The sequence below is a fragment of the Pholcus phalangioides genome, unplaced genomic scaffold (genome assembly GCF_987345545.1).
Source record: "Pholcus phalangioides strain wild (caught in Gottingen) unplaced genomic scaffold, Ppha-v1.0 ptg000004l_1, whole genome shotgun sequence".
NCBI classification, from domain to species: Eukaryota; Metazoa; Arthropoda; class Arachnida; order Araneae; family Pholcidae; genus Pholcus; species Pholcus phalangioides.
Window position 1 is genome coordinate 47,938,817 of NW_028301597.1, and position 17,653 is coordinate 47,956,469.

The following is a 17,653-nucleotide window of genomic DNA, read 5'->3' on the forward strand; positions in this document are numbered from 1 at the left end:
GCTCCTTACGACCGGATCTCGCAGGAATAAAGTCCATAATCCCGAATAGCACTGTATAACTTTTCTTGCCATTTATTCAGAACACATATGAGCTGGCTTTTCCTTGATAAAAAAAATACCCGGTCCTAGTTAATACAACGTGGCAAACAAGCGCGAAGATCTGGTAAAAATACAATGTTGTATTATTAAAATATTGTTTAGAAAAATTCAATTTGTTGTTGTAAATAGTTTGTTCAATGAACGTACTTTATGTCCATTTATTTTGTATTTTACTTTCAATCCCATATGATCTTTATATAGCATATTGAGATTAAGCAGTGAAATATTTCTACTTGGCATATTAGAGTTATTTTTATTTTAAAAAATAATGAATTTATGAACATTTGTGTTTTTTTTTAGCTGTAGAAGGCCTTAAAAGATGGCCCGTGTAGATCAAAATGAGGTTATGAGAATAGCTGAGGATGTAGCTGATCAGGTTTGTGGTTTGTTTTATTTTTAAAATCAAACACTAATATAGTTTCTTAATAGAAAAATAACGCTTTTTAAATCAGTTCAATGACGTTTTGTGAATGTTTTTGTGGTTTGAAATGTACTCCCCATGGGAGTCGATCTTTGTGGGTAAAAATCACGTGCGTAAACTCGTATTAGGATACTCGACATGTGTTTTCATGTATGAGATAAATATGTCCTTAAAAAGTTCTGAATTTAGTGACAAATTGGAAAAATTATTAGTTTTATACGCGATTGGCTCAGCCTGTATTTGTCTGTGCATGAAAGGTTTTTTTTCTGACTCAAGAAAATTGGTGACAGAAGTCACTGATAGGTGGCATTGACATCCAGATAGATCAGTGAAGAACAACTGATGCACATAGCAGGTGATAATGAAATGGTATTGAAGCTGTGTTTTCCTAAGAGCTGAATTTTAGTGCTATGTGAGGGTGGGGGATGGTTAAAAACATGAATTGCGGTTTGTTTTTTTAACCAATCCCCACCCTCGCACTGTATGTGGCACAAATAAAACTTTGCTTTTAGAAAAACAGCTTTACTGTCACTTTTATTATAGTTCATGTAGGGTCATCAAGTGTTTCATCTGCCCTCTGGCTAAACTGTACATGTTCCTCATACACATTCCTTGGCAGGTTTTCTAACTAATCGGTACATGGCAATGTTTTATGGTGTATGCGTGGCTGCGAAAGCAGAATATGGTCAAAAAGTAACAGCTATAGTATAATCCTCAGCCAATCTTGGCGACTTTTTTCAGCACCAAACACTGCTGACAAAAGTTGCCAAGGTCGTAACTGACTTAGGATGCTGGGGAAAAAATCACCAGCAAAGAAAACAATAACGGAAACCAACAAGTGTAATAATAATGAAAAATATCACTTTCTAGACTAAACATCAAATTAACATAAGGCATCGAGACTAGAAATGGAACATTTTAAACTAAATAAAAAACTCTGACTCTCTTTGAAATAAACAATGGTCAGAACAGTCCTTTTGCATAAAAAACAAATATTCTCTTTTAAAAATATGATTCGACTCTATAACAAGCTGATCAGGGCATAAAAGTCTCTCTAAGAATAAAAATTAAAGGTATAGCCTCAAAGATGATGATAGTCCAATCTGTACACTCCAATGCAGAAATCAAGCTGTATATACCGCACACGCGGAACAAAGAGAAAAAGATATCATCTCAACAGTTTTCAAATCATTGAAAACGCATCTGAAAACAAAAGCAAACACCCAGGGACATCTATGGGGGGACGTGTCATTCGAAAGGAAAGAAAGAATGCTCAATGAACATTCTGGAAAAATGATCATTGCCCAGAATGATCATCCCAGTGTCATTTTGTTGGCCTTGGCAACGTATCGGCGGAAAAAAGTTGCCAAGATTGGCGGCAGGTCATACTATAGCTGTTCTGAAAACCGCATTGTAGATTGCAGAATGTAGTTCTCGAGAATAATACTCTCGTCTTATTTATAATATAATTATATGTAATATCCTATAGAGAATGTTTTCTGGAAGATTAATTTTATCAATTACTAGGGAATATTCTTATCGAAAGTAATGAGAATTATTCTCAAGTTGTTTATAGTTCTTCTAGAGAATATTCTCGAACTAAAAGTTGTCATTATGAGGTGATTACGTCAAAAATTGTTTTCTTGTAAATGTTTCAGGCAATAAAAACTTGATTTATATTTCATAAAACAAACAAAACTAGTAAAAAAAATTTCATTATTTAAAAGAAAAATTAATATTCTTGATTATTCTCTAATTTTTAAATTTTTATGAGAATATTCTTGTTCTTCTCACTTCACATCTCTAACTGTATGGAATATTTACCATAGAACATTTCCAGTCGGCTAAGGGTCTCTAATGTAGACACCTGATATCTTTATGCTGTCTGAGCTGTGCTCGTTTTGTGTTGGTGATGCTATCCGTCTCTAATGTTTTGAACTGAAAATTTCAAATGCTGGAATTTTCATGTTATGCAAGTATCGTTACCTGCCTCTTGAAGATTTGTCGCTACAGGCTACTTACTGCAGAATGTAGTCCACTGTGGTTGTTCTCCCAGGGTGAAAGAAAAATCTTGTGGTGAGGAGTTTGTGGGCTGGAAAATATTCCATAATGTAGTCTTGATTTGTTAAAGGGTATAAGAGATTTAGGATTTTAAACGTAATGTTGTACAGTGGAAGTTAAGAACCACACATCTGTGTAGAAGGATATTGTCTTATGATGCATCTTTGAATTCTGACGATATGGTTTGATAAGGCTTGACAGCTCTAAGGCCACCAACACGGAAAAGTATTGCCAAATCCTAAAACAGGTAAATAATTATTATTTATCACAATTTTTCTTGAAAAAAAAATTTTGTGGCTCCTAAAAAATTTGACTGGTTGCTACATCTTTTTGAATTGCCAAGCCCTGTTAGATTTAATCAATGCACTTGAGATGCACCAGCCCTATGACCAGAATATACGTGCATTGATTTCAGTCAGTAGGGGATAGTAATCTTGAATGTAGTAATTATTATTATTTACTGTGGATGTGAGCGTGCATAAGCTCAAACCACATGTTTTGCAGCTTCATGAGCATAATTTGTCGTAGTGGCTGTTTCAAATGCTGAGCTATCATATTTATTTTAGATTCTATAAACTGAGCACAGGACTATGCCCAAAAAAGTTTAACACTGTGTGTGGTTCAATAATGCACTCATTTTTTCTAATGGCTTCCAGGATATCTTGAGTTCCGTAGTTACGACATGATTCAGTAGAAGTTGAGTTTTCTCCATGGATGTAGAAGAACACGTGACTGCATGACATGCACTCTGCCTTAGATGGGCAATGATAGTGAATTATCTAGTTGATAAGATTTGAGTATAATTCTGTCGAAAGTAGTAAATGAAAACATACAGTGCTGTAGATCAGTGTTTCTTAACAGCTGGACCCTGACAGCAGTGGAGCTGTGACTAATTCACTTTCATTTTCCCTATTTATATCCCATTAGTTGTACTGAGCCTTTCACTCACAAAAAAAATAAAAAAATTATCTTGCCACTGGCTTACAAAGGTTGAGAACCACTGTTGTAGTTGATTTGATATTATATTGATATACACAAGAAGAATTGGAAATGGCAACAACTAAAAAAACTGTAGCCATGCACAACCTGGTGTGAATGTCTCTTTATCTTTATCCATGGATGTATTAACATTTGCCCTGGAGTTTTGCATGGCAGGAAAATATGATGGAAATTTATAGAATAGATGTCTGTGGGATGTTGTGCAAGAACCCTTGGGTTGGGAAAAAAATATTAAATTCTGGGGTATTTTGAGATTATTACTACTATTATCACTTAACCATATAACAGTTGAAAATTTGAAAACAGTTTTAAAAGACTAGGGAATTTCTAAAGTATATTGAGTCAAATGATATGGCGGTTGCATACAAAAGCTTGAGTTTCCAGGGGGCTGGATTTAAATTATGGTATAGGAAACACTATTTTATAGATCAAAACTTGACAAATTCTTGGCCATAAGAGGTAAAAAAAAAGGTCCCTTGGTATTGGCGCCTGAAATGTTCTATGTGAAATCACTGAACTTGACCGCAGCAAAAAATTGCTACTGCTCCCCCCATCAAGGGGTTAGTGCACCAACCTCTCGATGAGTATAAAAAACAAGCCTGCCGTTCGGAATCGGCAATAAATTGTAGGTCCCAGTTTAATTAGCCCTTGTGTGCAGAAAATGGCCGTGGTGCGACAAAAATGATCAATGAATAAGAGAGTGAGGAACACTGAATTTTAAAAATTTGTTTCAGCTTTTCTACTAACATGGAAAGGAGTTCAGACTACCTACTTATATCTCATTGAGACAGAGTGGGGGGGGGGGCATGATTTGGTTAGGAGGAAGTCTTACAACTAGTGAATTCATGTTAGTATTGATTAAAGTAAAGATTTTTCGTTTTTGTAATTTTTTAGAAAACTTTGCATGAAACTTTTTTTGACATTGAACCTATTTTACAGATATTGCGTCATGGCAAGCACATTTTGCCAACATTAGCTAGACTCTGCTTAGTGAGCACATTTCTTGAGGATGGCATCCGCATGTGGTTCCAGTGGAATGAACAGAGAGACTATATGAGTGCATCATGGAACGTGGGGTGGTTTCTCGCCACAATATTCGTGGTTATTAACCTGATCGGACAGTTGGTTGGATCCATAATGATTCTCGCCAGAATCAAAGTAGTGGCTGCATGTTGTGTAATGTTCTTCATTGTGGCACTTCAGGTACAATATTTTTTTAAATATTACCGATTTTTATATGTTTTTGATGCAGCAAGACCTCATTATAACATCACTTTTAATGCCATAGGGCCTATAACATCACTTTTTATAGGTCCCTGCCAGCATAATTAGTTAATTGGGATTTTGCCTTATGAAGTCATTTTTATTTGGTCCCCAGGGGTGACGTTATACTGAGGTCTTACTCCAATATGGTATGTTTGTGTTTATATAATATTTATTAATGTATTTCAGTATAAAATGGCAGCTTGTGAAATTTCTTCATCTATAGTATTGCAGAAAGAAACAAGCCAAAAGGCATCGATTTGATGTCGAAAATTTGTTTAGGAATCAATGTTGCAGTTAGTGCTGTGCGTGTGCACGCTTGTTGCACCTGCCTAGTTACGACACTGGTTGTAGATTATAGTTTAGTTATATTTAGTTTTTTATTACATGTGTTAAAAATAACGTTGACCATTCTATAAAGTATCTAAAATTAGATATTTTTATTTTATTTTGGTATCCACATTTTCTTGAATTTTGTTTCTCTTATCATGTGAGTTTAGGAGAGTCTTGAAAAATGGCAAAAATTGTGCTATGTAATTTTTCATATGTTATAAAAATATTTAACAAAAAATTAAAATAGAACCACAATTGGGTACAATCGAGTATACCAAGTACCAAAACCTACTAAAACACTATATAGAAAGAAGAAAGAGCTCAAATTGACGCTAAAGTACCTAATTTATTCTTTATTGAAAATCAATTTAACATTAAAAAAACTGAATCATTTAACTTGGGACTTAAAAATATTTATTGCAAAACGATTATGAAATATACGGTGTAATTAGATATAGAAAGTATAAAAAAAATTGTGCAGTGTTCAATGAATGTATATATGTGTAATGCTTATATTGCATTGTATTGATGCTCACAATTGATAATTTAGTTATATAACTATGTGATCTTCACAATGAATACTTTAACTTTATACAGTATACTGAAATCATAAATACATGAATAAATATACATGATGTGCCTAGTTCTTGTATAAGCTGTTGCTTAAAAGATATTCAAAATTCTAACCCTGTAGACCTGCTGGAAATACCTTCGGGTCCCTTGAGGTCACAACGTGTATGTTTTTTACATTTATTATGTTTGTGTTTTGTTATATTTAAAAAAAACTTGTTTATAGCTTTCAACTATTTTAATGAAATTTTTAAAAATATTGATTTTGTTATTGTATTACGAAATTATGAGTCTGTTTCTATCGTATTCAATATTTTAAATGGGAATAAATCCAAATAATTCGGATTTAATTAAATTGTCTCTTAAACTGGGATTACTATCCTTATTATTTCTTGCATGTTTAGGTTTTTTGTTATACATTTTCAATTCGTATAATTACTGTTGATTTTTTTTCAGACTGTTGCATACAGCATTCTATGGGATCTTCATTTTCTTCTGAGGTATGTTATATTTATTTTTTTGATTCTCATGTTTATGTTCACAAACTCTGTAAATGATTCTGTTTTGGAATTCTTGAATTATGATGTTAATGAAAGTGAATCATTTTTTTTCCTTTTTTTGAATGTTTATTTGTCAGGAAGTGAAATTTTTCCACTTATTAATAAATTGGTTTCAATGTAGTGAAGTAAGGTTTATGGGGGGGGGGGAATATTTCAAAGTGATTACAGAAACATATTAATTTGAGCTTTCAAAAAAGTTAAAAACATGCACGACTGCTAACAGACTTCTTTTTAATTAACACTAGAACAACGGGAATTTCAAACTACCTAGAATGGCGGTAGCAGTCATTTTGACGACTGGGAAAAAATGGACAAAATTATACATTTTTCTTTATTGAAACTTCTAAAAGTATTCAGCCAGTTCATACAATTGAGAAATTTGCAAATAGATTGCAGGCGCTAAATGAAAAAACATGAATAGTCACCAAATCCTGCGCAATTTAGAACGTGTATACTTAAGACAGCTTTTTGATGCCAATCATATTGTGCACTGAATGAATTCAAAATAAAATTTCATAATTGTTGGCAGAAATTTCCTTTGTCCGCGATTTCAATTTTGTGTGTGCATGTTACTGACGACCTAGATTTTCACTGCCAACTGTAGAATTATTTTTGCTCAGTCAAAAGCATGATATGCTGCGAAGTAATGGCTCTTCCAAGACCAGCAGGGCACCTAGGCTGGGATTTTTGGTGGAGGCCCCAGGGCCTCTTTATTTTATAGTGTGAAGAAACAAAAAATGGTAAGAACCTCCTCTGGGCTGGAAAAATAGTGAAAAATAAAGATTTTCATCATGCTACATTGCTCTTCTACTGCATTGCATTCGCTGGTACAATGTAACATGAAGAAAAGAATCTTTATTAAAATCCATAAAAACACTAGAATGGAATAACTCACGAGATGACAAACTTTTTGAAAAGTTTACCTCTTAATGGTACAAAATGTGTACTTTAGAAGAGCAAACCCCATAATAGAATATCTGTTCTCCCATTGTTAATGTTCATATAAGAAGACTGACCATTTCAACATTTTTTGCAATCATTAGTTATGAAAATATCTTAAGTGGTCAAAATGACCGCCGCCATTTTAGGTAGAACTTCATTTTACCACGAAAGGAATTTAAGAGCCTCAACAAGATGAAAAAAGTTATGAAATTTCAAGTACCTGAGATAAACCGTTTTGATATAATTGAATGTCAATGTAGGTTGGCAGTCAAAATGACCCCTTCCATCGTTCAAGTGTTAAAAAAAGATGTCAAATTCGGAGACACTAAGTTGAAGAAAAATCTAATTTTTGTGTGTGTGTGTGTGTGTGTGTACTGAAATCTGCCTAAGATGGCTCTGAATGAGATGGAAACTTTTTTGAATCAAAATTTTGTTCCATCAATCAATGTTTGTTCCATCATCAATGATCAATGCTACATTGTGCACCTTTTATGTTTAGGAAACATGTCTTAAATGGAGTGTTATTTCAGCCTCTTGACATTCCGTTCTATACAGGTTCTTTTATATCATTACTTTGGACTGGGAAAGTAACATATAGAACATCTATATGCAATAATTTCTTCGAATATATGACAGAAACATAACGAAAGCATAGTAAAACCTCTTTATACTATCTGCGTCTTTCATACAATCAGTTTTTGATAGCTCTGGCTGAAGAATGGGGCAATTAATGTTGACAGCACTCATATACCATCACTTCAGTGTGAAAATGAGTTTTCTCCCCCACCATGAAACAAATAATTTTTTATATATTTTGACGATTGGAGAAGAAAGCCAGTTTTGTCTCCTATTGTGAAGCTCGATCAAAATTGGTTTAAAATTTTCTTAATTCTCAAAAAAAGGGGTGTAAACACATCAATGCTATACTCCTCACCTGAGCATTATCTATTCTTTTATTCAGTCTTCTATTGGCTGCGGTTTTGTTTTCCTTGTTTTTTTCTCTCTGATGAGCATTATCTGATAAAGTAATTAGTTCAGTCATTTGTCTACGTGTAAATGTCAACTGAAAAAAGCTCTTGCATCATCTTCATCTCTTTTTTTTTGGTGTAAAGTGGGACTTGACAAATTCCATGGCACCATAGCGACTAAAAAATTGGTATTGGCACCTAAAATTTTCTTTGTGTAGTTATTAAATTTCAGGCTCAGAGCAGCACAAAACGTTAAATAAATATAGTTTATGTAAATGGAATTTATAGCAGTATATCTGCCAACATGAAAGGTGACTATGCCCCCGAAAAAGTCAAAAGAAGTATTATTTCAGACCTTTTTTCTTCAGGGAAAAATCTTTGGCATCTAAAACCTTGTTCTGGCCTAGATTTGTCCATCCCTGGTGTAAAGAGAATTCTCTGTATTTTCATTTATTGTCATGTTCAAACTTTCACAAATAAAAATGGTAAATTATGAAAAAAATGTATATATTTTTGCTTGCAGGATAATCTGTGAAGGTAAAACAATAACACACAATAGACACATTTACTACTATTACGCTCCTTTCACATGCTACGGATTCGTCTGTACAGAAGATCAGATTTAAGGAGACATTGCATTAATGGCTTGAGCAATGAGATGGTATCTTCCACATGATACAGACGAGTCACTGTCTGCTACCAGTACAACACACTGCTGCTGTGCATGGTGGTCTACATGACTAAATGCATGCTTTCATACGCTACGGGTATTCATTTAAATGGAGCTACTCTGTAATAAAGCAGAAAGCAATTATCTCAGTGCAGAGGATCTTTCATATTGCAGATCCTTTGTACAGATGAATCCGTAGCGTGTGAAAGGAGCATTACAGTGAAACCTGTACGAAATGAAACATCGATAGACTAAAATAATATTTTGTTTCAAACAGATTCTCGTTTTACAAAGATGCAGATAAAGCACTAATCATTGAACAGGCTTTATTTTGATTCCGTTTAACCCTTTAAGTAGCATTGACAAGATATCTCGCCTCCTTAAAGGCCTTTTATTTTAAAATTGACAAGCCCAAATATTTTGCAAGGTTGATTTCTCAATGCGACATTTTCCTTTTCCCCTTGCTTTGCACATGCTGTAAATTAAAAGAAAGCCTTGTTAGGAACCATCGAGTCAATTTTGACTCCTGGTGACTCTATAGATCATGGCTCTGCATGCTGGTTTGCCATTCACATCATGTATTAGTTGTGCTAGCTTCATTCTAGTGCTTTGCAACACCTCTTCTATCCATCTGGTGCTTGGTCTGCCTCTCCCTCTTGTTCCCTCCTTTCTTCCAAGTATTACTATTTTTTCTAGTGAGCCTTCTGTGCACATTACATAGCCAAAGTAAGAGTTTCTGTTTAATAAATGCTACTTCTAGTGAATAGTCAATCTTGACTTGTTCGATAACCGATTTGTTAGTCCTTTTAGCTGTCCATGGAATTCTCAGCATCCTCTTCCAGCACCAAAGTTCGAAGGAATCAATTATCAATAAAGAAATCCTTCTCAGTTGCAAAAGATATGGCATTTTAGAGGGGTTTTAGCAATTTCTGTTATGCCGCTTGAAGGGTTAAAACAGGTTTCCGTCTCAAAGTTTTAGACAGGTTTCACCATACTTAAACATACGGGCTCAATACATTCAGTGTTGTAACTTAACGACCAATAGCTTGCCGAACAATTTTTCAGAGGACTTGTAGCTAGATTCTTTAACAATTGGAATTCTAGGAGAGTTAGATTATTGTTATGAAACATGTAGCTAGACCATACCATAAGGTAGAAAATCAAATTGGATATCTTGACAAATTGTAAATCTAGATTCTAGCCAAATATTTTAAGATCCAAGCATATTTTTTTTTCCAAAACAGTAGTCCAAAATAATGGTTATTTCAACTTTTCTTGGCCATAATGACTCTGTTCCATGTTGCGAGATACACTGTTATACAATTAAAGATTTTTATGTTTTTCTCATACTGTAATTGAGTAATAACAAAGACTTTCAAGCGTCAATGCCTATTTTTTTATTTACCATGGGGACCTGGGCCAAGTTGACACATTGCGAGCCACATTTGGCATTTTAATGAGGCCCTCAGGTCACTAAGCTATACTACACACATTTCACCAAAGAGCTCTTCAGGTGATCTGTTGAAGACCCCTGCCATATCGTCATAGCCTTCAACAATTTTCTACTACACAAGTATAAGAACTGAATTTGAGTCTGTTAGTTTCTGTATGCTTCTGAGGGTTAATTACTGGCATAAGGTTCTGTAACATTGCAATGTAATTTTGATCACAATTTTTTTCCCCTTTTCTATACTTTGTGATACAATTACAGTAGGACCTAGATTAACCGTTTTTGGCTTTATCCAACAAATTTATCTTGAATCAATTTTATAAAATTAGGTGCAGTAAAACAATGAGCATTGATTTTGTGTTACATTAACCCCCTTCTACTACTCAGGCAGCACGGAACAATATCCTTAAACGTCATGCAGATGTAAATGACATTGAAAGAGTATTTTTCAAATTATTTGCAGTAATCTCTGAAATTGAATTGTAAGGACCTTACAGTGCTTTACTTCATGATATAATGTATTCATTCAACGTTTTTAGTTCTTTGCACTGCAATTTGAAATAGTTTTTATTCTTGGATATGCTCAATAGTGACATATGAAATAGTTGCTTGGGGGTATTCTTATCAAATAAATATAAAACTAGATTATATATATAATAAAATAAGATCCCGAATAGCAAACACCACTGCAAACAATAATGCAACAGCGTGTCACAAACTAACTAAGCAGGGGTGCAAGAGCTGCGCCAAAACGGTTTTCTTGCTACATGGTGCACTGAATCCCTGCGCATTTGCTGCAATTCTTGTTTGTGGTTTGCGGATGTACCGCTGATGCACTGTAGTGCGTCAAATATCCAGAATTTAGGAAAAAGAAGCATGAAAATTTTGTTCACAGGACACGTTCTTTCCGAGACACTAAAAAAGATACGGAGGGAGAAACTTCAATTTTTTTTTTTTTACTTCCCACCATCTACCACAATCGCATTATCTCGTGACCTTGGCAAGTACTTCTACTACCTTGAAGTATAAAGTCCTATACTGCTATTGGTTAACCGAAAGGCTATCAAAGTCCCTGAATGAATATGTTGAATTTTCCGATTTTGGAGACAGTTTTTTCTCCTGCGGGCTATATACTGGAGAACTTGAGAAACCGCGAGACACCCAGGTTCTGTCGCAAGAAGCAACGTAAGCGCTACTTCAGCCCCCTGGGGGGGGGGGGGAAACCAGGGCATCTCTGGTAAAACCAAAATTTATTGACATGTCAAAGATTACATATAGTGCAAGGAAATCAAAAATTATGTAAATTGAAGAATCAAACTAATCAAGTTAAAATCAAAGTGCAACGGGCACGAATAATAAATAATCATAGAAAGTTGTATAAAATCATATCGCAAAAGGCGCAATCAGAAATTTGATTGATCAAGGATTGCGGGTTATATACTAAAAATAGCGATAATTTTGCAGCTGCCAACCTGCGTTCAAAGACGGCATACATCTAAAAGGGGATTAGTTTACTCGTTTAAATTACCGACATTTTTCGAAGATGGTTGGGGAAAAAATGGGATCTGTAAAAACTCCAGCTAAAATATTCATAGTTTTGTCATCTAGTCACTATGCTGTCGTGTGGTTGTCGTCGGCGGTTGCCGATCATGAAAATTTCACATTGCGAAAATCCGGATTTGGTGAACAGGAGCAACTCGAGGAAAAACATTTTTACCCATGCGGAATCTTCTTGGCACTACTGACAACTTTTTTTTTTTGGTCACAACAAAGCTTTTTTCACCCTTTTAACTCCATTTGGCACCCCTCCTAGAGCGCCGCCCAATATGGCCGCATTGTCTGCCACTGCATTGGTGGGGGAGGGGCATGCTCTTAACAATAGTGAAAAGGAAGGAGTTTGTACTAGGAGCATGCTCATTTTACATAACTTCTGTGAGATACCTTTTTTATATTAATGTCCTACCTTTCCAAAAGATGTTGTTGGAGAGAATGCAACGTTTGCACCCTTTCTTGTTTTTCGCTCTCCCTCTCGTGCATTGCTGGGATGGTACATTGCTCCCTCACATATTGCTGGGATGTTGCTTAACATTGTAGCACCAACAAAACTATTAATTATGTGTGATGAATGGGTTGCATTACAGTGAAAGAATTACAAGAAGTCAAATCAGTTCAGGGAATAGATAGATATTGGGCAGACATATTCAAACTTTGTAACCTTGAAAGCACCCCAAAGTTCAAAATTTTGCCAGTTTTGGTGAAGGCTTTTTTATCTTTAGCACATGGTAACACAAACTGTGAAAGAGAGTTCATTGTTAACAAATAAGTCTGTTCGAACATTGAAAAATTTGTCCATCCAATGCTTTAATGGAATAAGACATACAAAATCCTATGTTCAAGGGCATGAAAAATTTGAAAAAAAATTGTCATTGAGATGCTGAACTTCTGAAAGCGACTCGTGATTAGTAATCTATTAACATGCTATTAGGTTGAGAATTTAAGTAAATAAGGTATTTTTTTATATTTTTCTCGTTTTTTTGCATTTTGCTTTTAAATTTAATAATTCCTTTAAATTCTGTGAGAAGCTAATTTTTTTTTCACGGAAACCCTTATTATATTCTGCATGCACTTTTTTTGCTATATCAGGATGAATAAGATTTTGGTGTTCAAGCAGCAGATATTCTTGATGCCTAGGTTTTTAGTATGCATGTTGCTTAATTTGAAAAGAGTCTAATAATTTTTATTCGTCATTTCAGTAATGCATGTTGTAGTAGAAACAGAGATAAGATAATTCAGAAAAAAATTTTAATTTGTAAAAAAAATTTATTTAGAATTATTTGTTTCAACCATTTTTGGCAAAACTTTTGGCATTTCACAGAAAAATTACTTATATTGCAGATATAGTTCGTTTTTAGTTCTGCTCCAATTTCAAAATTTCTGCTCCAAAAATGAAATTTGCTGCTCCGAAATAGATGAAGGACGCTTGCACCCCTGAACTAAGACAAAACTATATATTTATAGGCTAATATAAAATTTTCATTCCTAAACAATAAATGGTTAGAAATGAAATAGAACCTCATCTAAATGAAATACTTATACCAAGTGCTGAAAACTATTAAACGTTATTCCAAAAGAGTTATAATATACCCCGGCCCAAAAATAATGAATCTAGAACCACACAATTAATCATACAAATAATAACATGAGATCCAATCAGTTATATTCTCAATCTATATATACAAAATTGATTTTCTGTCTGTGTGTGTGTGTATGTTCTCTATACAAATCTACAATTTTAGATCGATCGTCGCCAAATTTTGCATATATACCAAATGGGACCCGACTTGAACGATAGACTACTTTAAAATTTCATCAGACCAGGGCAAATGCCCCAAATGGGCAAAAAAACTGTCCGGCAACAATGGTTTTTGGGCCTCAACAATCACTTTCCGAACGTTTACTTTGGTTACCGTGGTTCCCTAGCGACGAGTTTCAGACGTGTTTATGTCTTTACAATGGTTTGTCACTTCTTTAATGCTGCCAGTATATATTTACAATAGTTTATGCCTTTATAATGGTTTGCCACTTTTTCAATACTCTCAGTAATGAGGCTTTTTGAATAGACGTCATAATCATCACCATCATCGCTTTGAGGGTCAGGAAAAGGGTGATCCTCATAGAAATCAGTATTAAAATTGCTGATTTAACTGCATAAATACGGAAATTTAGTGGGGGGGGGGGGGGTTCCTGCCACATCAATAATTTTAAAAATTAAATTGAATTCTCGATTTTTGAAATATTGAATTCACTTGGAGATACGAAGCCCGGAAAATTAAAAATATGAATAATTTGGTTGCCGGATCTACTTTTGAGTTGGATATCCATGCAATAACATTGATTTCAACTTTTTATTTATATCTTCTCAAGCATGAAAATTAATGTCTCCGTATTGTCTTTTGATATTTATTTGCATAAATTAATATAGTTTAGGATGTTTTTAAAATTAGTTATGGGCCCCGTAAAGTGCATCGAAAAATTCCACAGCTTGAATTAAGCATTTTTGGAAGCTGAAACTAGCAGTTGGATAACTTGAAGTTCAGGGGGAGGGAATCGAAATACCTAACACCCATAAAAAAAGGGGGGGTGCTATTCATTTCTATGTTTCTTTAAATTTAGATTTGTTTATTTCATGAGTCGCGCAGGACGTCACCATATTGGTTAACTTAGACACGGTTTGCATGTCCCTCAAAGAAAGAGGGAGATATCACATGATCCAAAAAGCCTCATTGAAGAAAACCCGAGCAGCGCTGGGTATTGTAGCTAGTATATTTATATTCTCAATAAACACTAGCCCAGAATCCATACTGCAATAATGTATCGTAAAACAACACAAATAAAATTATTCTGTTTGACAATTTCATTTGAGAATGGCTTGATATTTTCAGTTGGGTGATTTGATATTTGAACTGAAAATATCAACCCCTTGTCAAGTGAAAATATCAAAGTGAATGTTCCTTTTTAATTTGTAATAAACAGTAGTAGGTTGACCACATTTTATCAAATATCATGATATTTACGAACCGTGCTTATATAGCTCATTTTAATAAATTTTAGTTAATCTCTTAGCTTGAAGTAAAGTTGTTTTTTTTTTAATCCTTGTATGATTTTTCCTCTTTGAATTTTCAATTTGATTATTTCATTCTCTGGTTAGTTTGTTTCCACTGTCATTTAATTTTGTGTTTGATCAGGGAAAAAATAATTGACCATTACGTATGTTACACATCACAAAAATTTAGTTCGTTTCATTATTTTCATTCATATATATATATATATATTTTTTTTTTCAGGAATTTATCATTGGTTGGAGCTCTGTTGCTTTTGATAGCCGAGAGTAGAAGCGAGGGGAAGAGCTTGTTTGCCGGAATACCCACTCTCGGAGACAACAAGCCTAAACATTACCTGCAGCTTACAGGCCGTATTTTGCTTGTATTCATGTTTGCCACTCTGCTTCGTTTGGAGTTCAGCATCCTGAATATCATCCAGAATATTATAGCGTCTGCACTCATGGTACTCGTCACTGTGGGCTTCAAGACGAAACTATCTGCTTTACTCCTGGTATTGTGGCTGACATGTGTTAACATCTATGCGAATGCCTGGTGGACAATACCCAGCTACAAGCCGATGAGAGACTTTTTGAAGTATGATTTTTTCCAAACAATGTCTGTAATTGGGGGCCTCTTAATGGTGGTATCCCTTGGGCCTGGAGGCGTAAGCATGGATGAACATAAGAAAAGGTGGTAATGGGTTTTTCCCCCTTGTTTCATCTTTGCTTTAAAAAAATTGTCCCGTTTTCCAGAATATTAATTGAAAAGCGAAAAAAAAAACTTGTGTGTGAAGTGAACATGTTTACATTAATCAGTCATTGTTTTTATACGTGCACACACATTGATGGGAAAAAAACATTTTAACATTTAGTTGGTCATGGTTTTCTGTAGGTAATTCGTGATTATTTTCAAATGTATTTCTTTGTCATGTGAAATCTATTACACACGCGCGCGCGCTTAACTTTTCTTTTTTTAATTGGTCCTTTTGGAACGTTTTGTAAACGGTATTGTTTTTATTTTATTTTTAATACAAGCTCATACCTGAAACAATATATTTAAATTTATGAAAATACTCTTTTGTTTGCATTTGTAAGTTTGTGTTTCTAGCACCACTCATAAATTATTTTTTTTATGCTCCCCCCCCCCCCCCTCTGAATACAAAGAAAGGCTGTTCATGTGCATGTAGCAGTGATTTGTCTTCAAATTAATCTCTCCCTATCTTTTCCCTTGTAATTGCCATTTTGATTTATTATGGGGATTTCGTAAGTCAGTTAAAAAATGTAACGTAACTTTTGTTTTCACAGCATGATTCATTTTTTTAAAAAACATACTCTGTGTAGATACTTAACTGGTACTTATAAATTTATATTAATGTGCATCGTCTGAGATTAAGTATGCTATTGCATATATGCATGTCATTCGTGTGACACAAATTTATTGTCGTTTTATTTGAATGTTGTATTGTTTCCCTCTTCTTGAAAAACTGAATGAAACCATTCATTTTCAACTACAAATAGTGTTGTTGTGCTGGGAAATATGATGTACACAATTTTTTCAGAAATCTCAATTTTTTTTCTATTCAGAAATTATGTGCACAAGCTCTCTTTTGAAAAAGATTGAAATTCCTTTTTTTTCCCCTTCAAATAGGCATATGTTTATGCAAACCTCTTTCCAAAGACTATCTCGAGATGTTCCCCCCACGTGATCAAAATAGTTATCTTTTTTAGGTTTATTTCATTTAAATAACTTTTCTAGAAGGTTTGTGTATCGAAAAATAATTTCTTCATATGAATCTTTCACTATGCGTGATGTCATCAGAAATGGCTATGTGAAAATGTTTATTCGATAATTTCTTGGCATGTTAAATTTAATATGTGTGTATTCAAACAGAGTTAGTGTATGATGGTTTTCTAATTTTTGTACAGCTAATTTTTTTTGTACAGAAATTTGGTGTTCCTGAGAAAAATATTTTCATTTTTGAATATCCATCACATTTTTTTTTTCCTCTTTCAGCATCTTGTCTTATATTAGTCAAAATTCAGTGAGAGATTGATTTGCCAAATGCAAAGTATTGCGCCATAATGTGATATGTGGGTGTTTTATTTGCATTGAAGTCTTTCGGGTATATAGTCTTAAATGTTGATCTTGCAAAAAAATTATTTGACTGAGGTAAAAGGCAAGAACATTGGTTTTTGTGTAGAATTTATTTTTATTTTTTTGCCCATTAAAGTCATTTTGTGTGTATAAATTTTTTTTTCAAGACTTGCACAAAAATAACGTAACATAAATACCATCCATTTCAAAATACTGTGTGTGTGTAAATTAATATTCTATAAATGCGTTTTATTTTTTTTTTTATTATGATTAATGACTATATTGATGTTTTAACTATAATTTTTTTTTCCATTCCATATTCTTTTTGGCTTGTGTTGAATGAAACAGACGTGATTATGTCTTTTTGATTCCTATGAATTGTATATTCTAAAATAAATAAAACTTTATTATATGCATTCAATATATTTGGTACTGGTTGTGTAAAGCTGTTTCCAAATAAGTTTTTTTTTTCTTATAACTACAGGAAAACCTGTTTTTAATTGAACCTTCATTAAGCAGAAACTTGTTTTCAACGAAAAAAAAATCTTGGTCCTGTGATTCCAATGCCAAAATACACATTTAAAAACTGGATTTAAGGGCGGAAATGGAAAAGAAAACGCAT

At 33.9% G+C, this 17,653-nt stretch overlaps 1 protein-coding gene across 1 annotated transcript; it reads left to right on the top strand.

The window, feature by feature from the left end:
- Positions 1 to 55: 55 nt before the first annotated feature.
- Positions 56 to 17,476, top strand: Surf4 (Surfeit locus protein 4). The gene is made up of 5 exons (XM_089231647.1): positions 56 to 163; positions 400 to 475; positions 4,520 to 4,783; positions 6,203 to 6,246; positions 15,181 to 17,476. The coding sequence occupies exons 2-5, from the start codon at positions 419 to 421 to the stop codon at positions 15,632 to 15,634; spliced, it is 819 nt and encodes a 272-aa protein (XP_089087773.1). The 5' UTR covers positions 56 to 163; positions 400 to 418; the 3' UTR covers positions 15,635 to 17,476.
- The last annotated feature ends 177 nt before the right edge of the window (positions 17,477 to 17,653 follow it).